Genomic DNA, 10,255 nt, shown 5'->3' on the forward strand with positions numbered 1-10,255 from the left:
ATCCTACTTCTGTCCCTCCTACTGGATGTAGCTTTTCGGCTTTCCTTTACGGGGGAGGATTCCTCCTTCCAGGCCCTGGGCCACTGCTGGGCGAGCTCGTTCCCGATGGTTAAACGCTGTCCCCGTCTGGCTGGCGTTCTCACATTGTACCATTACTGAGCTTCACACTTAACGTTCCTTAATTATCCTCTGCGGAGCGTCACCCTTCATGTTCCCTCGACTGTGCGCCACGCCCATTGCATTCCCAGTCTTGAACCTAAAACATCCAGAACAGGAGCTGTCCATTACTAACCCTACCTTCCTCCAATTCGTCGCCCTTTCAAGTCTCCATCTCAGCAATAGAATCCACCTACACCCAGCTGTTCAGTCCAGACTCGGAGACATCCTTGGCACGTGTCACCTCATGCATGTAATTCATTTGCAAGCTCTGCCCGTCCTACCTCTGGGCCTCATTCTTCAACTTTATGCGATTTACCACCTCGAGTGTAACCACAGCCACAGCGTCTTTCGTCTGCTCCTTCCGTGCTCTACGCTAAAATCATACCCAAAAATGTTTCTCAAAGTTGGACAAGTGGACCCCCACCTCTCATTCCAGCACACTGGTAAGCTGAAGCAGGAGAATCGTAAGTTGGGTCAGCCTGGGCAACTTAGTGACTTGGCGAGACTCCGTCTCCAAAAATGGGATGGAGGGACTGGGAATTTACCTCCGTGGCATAAGCATCTGCCTGGAAAGCCCAAAGTCATGAGTTGCAGTACAAAAAAAAAAAAAAAAAAAAAAAAAATCCCCCCAAAGGTGTATGTGCTCAGAGGTAGGGTTTTTGGAAGGTGCTGGATCATGGGGCACCATAGTTATCAGTGTATGAATTCATTGGTGGATTTATAGCTGAATGTGCTGTTAGAAGATGGAACTGGTTCGAGGAGGTGGGTCACGGGGAATGTGACCCAGAAGGGTGTATTCTTGTTCCCAGTCCCCTTTCTCTTTCTTTCTCTTTCCCTCTGCTTCCTGGCTGCCAGGCATGAACAGCTTTCCACTCCCCTGCCTGTCCTCCATGCTGTTTCTGCTTTAGTGCCAGGCAACCATGGATGGAAACCTCAGTAACAATGAGCCGAACAGAACAACCCTTTTTTCCTTTGTGCATGTAGATACTTTGTTCCAGCAGTGGGAAAGGTGACTACTACAAACCCTAGCCTCCCACCTGTAGCCCCCAGTCAAGTCATTCTCTAGTAGTCAAAACCATTCTTTATTTTATTGTTTTTATTTATTATAACTTGAGACAAGTCTTGCTTTGTATTTCAGGCTGGCCTTGAACTCACTATGTAGCTCAGGCTGACCTCAAACTCTTAGCGATCCTCCTACCTCTTGCCTTCTGAATGCTGGAATTACAGGTTTGTGCCACTATTCTTCCCTAAAAATCATCCTTTAAAAGTAAAATCCAGGGCTAGGCATGTTGGCACATGCCTATAATCCTGGCTACTTGGAAAATTGAGGCAAGAGATTTACAACTTCAAGGCAAACTGAACAACTTAGAACTTGTCTCAAAAGAAAAATCCAATTATTTTACATTGAATAATGTATCTCTGGGGGTAAATTTTCTTTCTTCTCATATCTCATGTTCCTCTTCTCAGAGCTCCATTACATTTTATTTCTCCAGTAATCCAAGGTAATTTACCCCTGTGAATTCCACTCGTTCCTCCAACACTTTCTGACTCTTAATTTCAGATGTCACATTCAACCAGAGAAATAGAATCAAAAGAGATGGTTAGCAAGGGCATTATGGTAACACGCACTTGTAATCCCAGCCCTTAGGAGACTGAGTCAGAGGACTGCTTCAAATTCAAAGCCAACCTAGGCTGCATAGTGAGTTCAAAGCCAGCCTGAACTTCACAGCAAGACCCTGTCTCAAAAAGAAAGAAAGAAAACAGAAAGAAAAGGAGGAAAGAGATGTGTACAAAAGATTTATTGCCAGGAATTGGATTATGTGGTGTATGGGCCTGGTTAGGCAAGTTCAAAATCTGTAGACCAAGCAGGGATATTCAGGCAGAGGCTGTGGCCACTGTCCAGAGTTTCTTCTTTTGGAAGGAAACAATTTTGTTCTTAATCCTTTTACCAGATGGTGTCAACCCCCCACCCCGTCCCATCGTCATCAAGTATAATCTCTTTTCCTTAAAGTTAACCAATTATCACAAATAATCAACAACAGGGATCTCATCTTATTAAAAAAAACTTTTTTCACACTAAGAGAAACCCACCAATAAAATTAAGAGACAACTCAGTATGAGGAAAATAATTTTGCCAGATGTTCCTCAAAGGACTACTATCTAGAATATATGAAGAACTCAAAAAAGCAAGCCCTCCCCAAATTTAAAGACTCAATCCAAAAATGGGCATCTGAAACGAATAGACACTTCTCAGATGAAGAAGTAGAAATGGCAAATATATGAAAAAAATCTTCAGCATCACTTATCATTTGAGGAATGTAGATTAAAACAATACTGAGATTCCATCTCACTCTAGAAAGAATGGTGATTATCAAGAAATCAATAAAAAGATTATCAAGATATGCCAGAGGGGCTGTGGGAAAAAAGGAACTTTTCTCCACTGCTGATGCGAATGTAGACTGGTGTAACCACTGTGGAAATTAATGTGGAGATTTCTCAAAAAACTTAGGATTAGAGGGTCCATTGGACTCAGCTGTTCCCCTTCTTAGTGTCTTCCCAGAAGAATTAAAAGCATCATACCACAGAAATATATGCACACCTATGTTTATAGCGGCACAGTTGGTAACAGCTAAATCTTGGAAACAATCCAAATCCCTATCAACCAATGACTGAATAAAGAAGATGTGGTTTTTTTTAAAAAAATACAATGGAGTGCCACTCATTCATAAATAAATAAATGTCTCAACTTGAGATATTTCTAGGTAAATGGATGAATCTTAAGACCATACCCTTATGTGAAATAAATCAGACATACATGTAAATACTGCATTGTTTCTCTGGTATAAGAAACCAAAAGTGTAAATAAGGACCACAATGTATAACAGATATTTGGAAACAGGAAGAAAATGCTTAAATGATAAGGAGAACCAGGGAGAGAGGAGGAGGAAAGGAAGGAAAGAAAAAGAAAAATTGAGAAAAGAAGCAGAAAATGGAAACAAAGTTTTTGTAAATAAGGAGAGGAAAAGATTTAAGGGAGGGTGGGGTAATAAAAAAAAAGAAACTTTATCCTGTGCAGGTATAACTTCCCTGTGATGAATGTGATCATTATGTATAAAAATACCAATAAACTTAATTAGTTAAAAAAATTAACAGTTATGGACTTTGGCGATATCCGCAAAACACTTTTATGGAGCAGTTACATTAGCGTTACATTAGCAGTTACATTAGATGACTGGGGACTGTAGCTTAGCTAAATTGACACAGCAGTGGACCCACTATATTCAGAAAAATTTTAACATTAGAAATCTACTGCCCACAGTTCTAGAGGCTGGGAAGTCCAAGATCAAGGCACCAGACATTCTCTGTCTGGCAAAGGGTCCATCCTCACAGGTGATTCTTACTGCATGCTGACCTCGTAGAAGGGGCAAATAGCTCTTTTTGGACACTATTTTTCATGTTTGAGGACAAAGACTGCATGATGTAATCGCCTCTATCAGTCAGCTTTCCATCACTGCTGCAGAATGCCTGAAAAAATCAAAACAAGGAAAAGTTTATTGTAGCTCAGTGTCAGAAGTTTTAGTCTATGGTCACTTAGCCTTGTAGCCTGTGGCAAGGCAGTGAATTATGGTGGAGAGCACGTGGCAGACAGCAAACTTCCCAGGCCAGAGTCACAGTAAACCATTGAGAGCCCACCCTCAATGACATAACTGACTTCTGCTACGCACCACCTCCTAAAGTTCCACCATCTCCCAAAGGTGCCACAGGCTGGGGACCAAGCCCTCAATACATGGGGAAACATTGAAAACACCACAAACAATAGCCCAATAATGCTCATGAGTTTTATTATTCAATTGTTTTACCTTCAACTGTATTCATCCAATCTGCTTTATACTTCATGCTTTTCCATAGCTTATCAATTTTTCACAAACATTCTATTGGGGTAGGCATCATTAGATCTAATTTTAAGTGTTGAAATGGAGAAATAACTTGCTGAAAGTTCTCCAGTCATTAAGTTTTGTGTTTTCTCCTGTGTACAGAGCTGGCTCTCTCTCACTAAGATGTGGTCCTTGCCCCTTAGATTATAGTTTGTAGTTTCCTGGTCTGTGTGTAGGCTGCTTGTTCCTCCAGGTAGCTAGGAAGATGAAAAACAGCCAGTCAGAGACACCCCTGTATGTGTATTGCTCCAGGCTCAGCAGGTGGATCCATTAGCCTAGAAATGGCTTTTCATTCTTTTTCTATTTTTATAACATTTTATGTAGCTCATAAACAGTACTTGTATGAAAATTCACACAAAGCTGCTAGACAGCATACAATTTCCAAAAATGTCATGAGTTTTTGTTACAATCAGTTTTCTAAGGATGTGTTCAAATCAGTAGTAAAATGCAGAAAGTTTTTGATAATTCTTTAGCTTTGGTAAAACTACTCTCATTATTTTATCTCCTCACAGCATTAACTCTGATATCTACTTTGTGCAGGTTCTGCTATTACTAGTATGTCAGATAAAGATTGAGACCAAGTATTTCCAATAGCAGAGATGGTCCCCAGAGCCTCCACCCATACCTGAGAATCATAGATCTACAGAGCCAGACAGCCAGCTTCCCACCAGGAGTCTCAGGCCCCCTCCCACCTGGACAAAAAGCAAACCCCTGTGGCAGAAGGGAGTGGAGGCTGAGGCCATCGCTACAGGGACCCATGGGACCGAGCTATTGTAGGGTTAGGCTACACTCTTGCATTCAAACAGCCAATCCCATCACCACTAAGGAGATGTCCTACTTGGCTGGTGTCTGCTGCTGCTAATCCCACCCCCAGCTTGGAAAGTTTGGGGCCAAGACTGAAGGGGGAAGAGGTCCCCATGCCCTCTCATTCTTGTCTTGCCTCTAGGAAGTCACTTCTGTATTATTGCTCCACACCTCAAAGTAAAGATTCTCTGTAAATGTCTCCTTTGTAAAAATATTTTTAACTTTAAGAAATATTTGCAAAGTAATTGTGCAGCATCATTTTGTGTTCTGGTGGTACAGGAATAAAGCCAGGCACTTTCTTTGTAGCACTCATATTTTATCTGTGACAGTGGGCAATTAACTGAGAAACAGGGATATTATATAGTATAATTGTATTATATAGTAATAATTGTATTATATAGTATAATTGTATTATATAGTAATAATTGTATTATAGTATAGTATATAATAATTATAATATATTCAAAATTTATAAGGAGGAAAGTGCTAGTTAGAAGAGGAAATTTTGTTTTTTTTCCCTTCTTGTTTGTGTTCTTTCAAGCCCACTCCAATCTAGGGAGTTGTCTGTCTACAACTGGAAAATGAAATTTTTCGTTAACTTAGTGAAGAAAATATGATGGTGTGATACCAGGAAGGTAAACAATGTGCTATGTACACTATGAGCCTCAACTTCTGAAAGCACTGTTCTTAGTACGTACTATGAAGTAGCAGAATCCTGAAATGTATTTTTGTTTCCATGGTGCAGCTGCCTTTATGTGAAAGCCAGCTTTTATCCTGTTTATCTCCAGTGCTTTTGTTTGGATTTGTTCACCCAGATGTCATATAAAAACACCTAGCTGCAATTTTTCTTTCCAGAAGCTACCAGAATGATAGTGCCCTTGTCCCGCTTCATAATGGATTGGATCGAGCTGTTCTTCCTCCATCCTGTGTCATTTTATCAAGGGGCTGCTTTTCCTTTTGCACTTCTGTTTCATTATCTCTGCATCTGGAATTCATTTTCTACTCAAGCCAGGTAGGCTGGATGGCTTCTTTTGCTCTTACATCTAGGAATACAATAATAGAGCAGAAAGCAGAGAGTGGACTGCATGCGTGATTACACATCAGCTATGCTTGTTTTTAGCTCATCGTCCCTGCCACTGATTATTGGTTGCTTGATAATGAACATGGATAATAGAGTAAAACTGACCTGGAAATTAACATCGTGTCTGCATTGATTAAAAGTCTGATCAACTCATATTAAGTGGGAAATAGATGAAAATAAACTCTGGGGAAAGACAGATGTTGAAACTCTGGTACCGGAAGTTCTCCAAATGTATATCTCTGTGCCATACATAGATCCCAGATATTCTTCAGCAGAACTGATTTTATAGATTTTGATCATCCTCAATAAAATTAAATTTTATATAGAGTAACACCTATATGTGATATTTATAACAAAATACAATTTTACTTAAAAATTCTTTCATATATCTTTCTCTCTTGTCCATCTGTCCCTGTCTCTGTCAACATTTCTCTCTCTCTCTCTCTCTCTGTCATCTCTCTTTCAGTTTTTTTTTTGGCGGTGCTAAGGGATTGAACTCAGGGCCTTTGCAATGAGCAATCCTCTTATTTGCAGTACTGGACATTTGAGCTTGGAGCCCTTGCATTGCATCACATCCCCAGAACTTTTTAATTTTTTTAAAATTTGTTTTTAAATTTTGAGACAAGGTCTAGCTAACTTGCCAAGTTGTCCAGACTGGGCTCACACTTGGCACCCTTGTGACTCACCTGCTGCAGTTCCGGGCTTGCAGGCGTGTGCCACCACAGCCAACTCCTTTGTAACATGTTTTTGGATAAATAAGTCAAAACAATCCTGATAGATTTTCTATATCTCAATTTGGGGTTTGATTTAGGTTGTCACTAGAGATTTGTTCGCGTGATTGTGAGATTTTTTTACATCCAACAAACTCCTTACAGTAGAAAAAGTCCCTGTTTTTAAAGTTCTAGTGGACTATCCTTTCGTAAGGTGAAAATCTATCTGTCCACAGGCCACTTCCTAATAATTTGCTAATTTGGTGAATTATAATTTTTATTTGTAGGGGTTTTAAAAACTCCATCTGTGTCTCACAGTCATGATTGCTGAGTTTGTACGGTAAATTATCACATGCTCACCACTGTCTGATGGCCCTTACTTTTATTTCTAGGAGGTGCAGATGGGGGAACAGTTACAAGGAAGTTTCCTGTTCAGAAAGAATTACAAAATAATAAAGTAAAAAATAAGAGTTAAACCCCACGGATTCACTGTAGGATTAAGATAGCTCACTTTGGTGTTCTAATACCCTCAACTTGTTAAGTGTCTTTGTGTGTGTGAATAAACCCTCTCTGAGGTGCCCTTCCCTTATCTTTAAGATGGAAATAATGACGCCTGTCTCATTGGGTTCTTTTAAAGGTTAAAAATATTTCTTATAAGGGATAATTAGCATAATGTATAAAATGAAGTGAAATAAAATTGAAAATCCTCAATAAATTATACACACTACATTGTATCCATGTGTAGCTACCTGGATGTCTATACAGCCCCAAGGGAGCTGCCTCTGGGTGGGAGGGATGTGACTTGCTTTTATTTCTGCCATATAAGGGGTAATTGTCCTCTTTAGTTTCGCTTAGCAAGTATGGAGAGGAGACACCTTAAGCTTAGGATAAAGATAAGTCCAGGTATGGTGGAGGGTTTTTATACACCTGAGGTACATAAAGGAATTCTCATGTGCATGTGCCTTGCATCATGCCACAGAACCATCATGCACACTTGGTGCAGAGCTTGCTGGTTCTGAGCTGGTAGAAAACAACAGGCTTCTTTGACTCAAATTTTTGGTCTCTTACCAGTTCTTGTCTTACACTTTTCCTGTTCCCTTTATTGAGCTTTATTAATTCAGAATCCATATTTTTTCAAAAAAATATCCCTTTGTATACTACAGAAAGAACCAAAATGACACACATTCCCCACACTACCAGCCTCTTCAGTTCCTTATCTATTTGGTTTCTGAGGAAGGCATCTGTTCACAAACCACTTTTTTAATGTTTACGTCATTTAAAAACAACAGTGCCTTTTTTCCCTGGCTGCCTGAGGATCAGCCCTTATTGCAGATGACATAGTAACTATTCTGACCAGGAAGTTTATGACCCACTGATGACTACAGTGGAAATGAAAATCACTGACATCCTTTATCTTAGAAAGGCAATCACATGCAGAAGAAAGAGAAAACTAGTCCTAATGTAGAAAACCACACTAGATGTTATTTTTCAATCTGGATTCAGACACTGTTTTCGTGATAAGATGACTGGTGTGATTTAGGATTCTTTGGGTTACACAAAGAAAAATGAACCCAAGCCTAGATTTGCAAGACATGGCTGCTAGGAGAAGAAAGACCTCAAAAAAAAATGGCAGAAGGAATGAGAACAGGATGAAGAAAGTCAGGGGGACAGAGAAGACCAGGTTGGTGCTGCAAAGAAGGAATAAAGATTCTTCAGTCATTAGATCTGCAGTGACTGTGTAGATTTTTCAAAAGAGAATTTAATAAAACTAAAAAAAAAATACTTACAGGCAGGGGTGTGACACAGTGGCAGAATGCTTGCCTCGCACATCCAAAGCCCTGGGTTCCATCACCACCCCTAGGAAAAATATCAAACATGAGGGCTGGGGATTTAGCTCAGCGGCATAAGCACCTGCCTTGCAAGCAGGCGGTCGTGAGTTTGACCCCAGTACTGATTAAAAAAAAAATCAAACATGCAAAAATGTATATATTAGCAGTACATTAATTCATCACCCTTTGGAAGGGGTCTCATGTTGAGGAAAGGAAATTGGAGAGTTCCTCTAGGTCCTTCATGTACATTCGCATACCTTCTCAATCAGACAACCTGTGGGAAATTTTAATGACGCCCTGCCAGTGGACCCTCCAGGACTGTGAGATGCAGTGGTGGATCTTGGGTGGGAACCACTTGAAGGATGGGTACTCATGAGACAGTTTCCTACCAAGCCAGGAGTCAGGGTTTGTTGCCTGAGGTGACAGTTTTTGTAATGATCCTGGCTCTTTCTCAGGGTTTCTTTTCTTCAGAACAGAAGAAAAGCTTTGGTACTGTAACAGTGTGGTTCCTTCATGAGTTATATGGGTCCTACCTTGGCTGGTTTCCTTAGACTGAGTTCTGAGGTGGTTGGTTTGCCGTATTATTCCAAGAAGTCACCCGGTCTGTTTTTTCCCAGATACCTTTTTCTCCTGACTGGAGGAGTTGTGCTGGCCTTTGCAGCCATGGGTGTCTATGCCATGTTCATCTTCATCCCTGCGGTCTGTGCTGTGATTCTGGTCTTCTCGCTCGGCCCACAGGATGTCCACAGATGGACTTTCTCCTTTCAGATGAGCTGGCAGACCCTGTGTCACCTGGGTCTGCACTACACGGAGTACTATTTGCAAGAGCCTCCTTCCCCGAGGTAAAGTACCCTGCTACTCTGGTTGCCTTGAAGTGCCTGGGGTTCCCTGGGACAGTGTGGAAGAACTTGAGTACTGGGTTTCAATCCTAATTCTTCCACATTCGAAGGGTGGTCTTGTGCAAGTTAGTTAGCACTTTTCAGACTTGATCTGCTTTTCTGGGAAAAAAAATATGGGGATAACAATACTTGTCTTGCAGCCAAGCATGCAAGTGTGTGCATGTAGTGTCTGCTACTTAGGAGGCTGATGCAGGAGGATCATTTGTGCCCAGGTTCAAGGCCATCCTGGACAACATGGTGAGACCCCACCTCAAAAAAATAAAAAAATAAATAAGAAAAGTGTGAGTAGATAATAAGAGTGCAAAGCCTATGTAGAAAAAGCTTGCCTAGAAGTGACAGCATCTTGTGCTCCCCTCGCATGGGCAGTTTAGACATCCAACCAACACACACTGTAACTCCGGTATCAACTGTGCTGCCTTCCCATGGTGGCAGGTGCCCTATAACCTTTATCTTCATTCAGTCATTTCATTGGCCCAAGAAGGACAGTCACCTAGTCAGAGAAGAACAACAAAGGGGACCTAGTGGCAGCCTAGAGCAGTGTTTCTCTGTGCTCCTGAGATGCTCATTGTGAGCCATAAATACCTTTGTGCTCTCACGGTCTCATGTTTCCAGCTTTCTCTGCTTATCAGGTGTGTGGTCTATGTCACTCAGAGGAGAGCCTGATGCCACTCTAGCTGGCTCTCTGGACCCGAACCCTCCACTGCTCTCCTCTCTTTTCCTTTCCATCCCTCCTATACCCAGAACCCTGATGTTGTTACCAAAGTCTTCAGGCTTGATTCTCTGAGGGAAAGGCAAGAACAGCAAGGCAGCGGGTGGGCAGGACACTACTGACTGGGAT

General features: G+C 41.2%; 1 protein-coding gene across 2 annotated transcripts in view; it reads left to right on the plus strand.

The window, feature by feature from the left end:
- Positions 1–8: 8 nt before the first annotated feature.
- Positions 9–10,255, plus strand: part of Mboat4 (membrane bound O-acyltransferase domain containing 4) — a 28,633-nt gene continuing 18,386 nt past the window's right edge. Inside the window, exons 1-3 of one of the 2 annotated variants that reach the window (XM_003462619.4) lie at positions 9–602; positions 5,754–5,910; positions 9,136–9,360. In XM_003462619.4, the coding sequence (XP_003462667.2) occupies positions 209–602; positions 5,754–5,910; positions 9,136–9,360 (776 nt within the window). In that variant the 5' untranslated portion in view covers positions 9–208. The remainder of the gene's footprint in view (positions 603–5,753; positions 5,911–9,135; positions 9,361–10,255) is intronic. The other variant, XM_063234557.1, reaches the window with a different exon arrangement.

This window comes from Cavia porcellus, unplaced genomic scaffold, assembly GCF_034190915.1.
Source record: "Cavia porcellus strain 051 isolate PalLab524CR breed Dunkin Hartley unplaced genomic scaffold, mCavPor4.1 scaffold_24, whole genome shotgun sequence".
Lineage (NCBI taxonomy): Eukaryota > Metazoa > Chordata > Mammalia > Rodentia > Caviidae > Cavia > Cavia porcellus.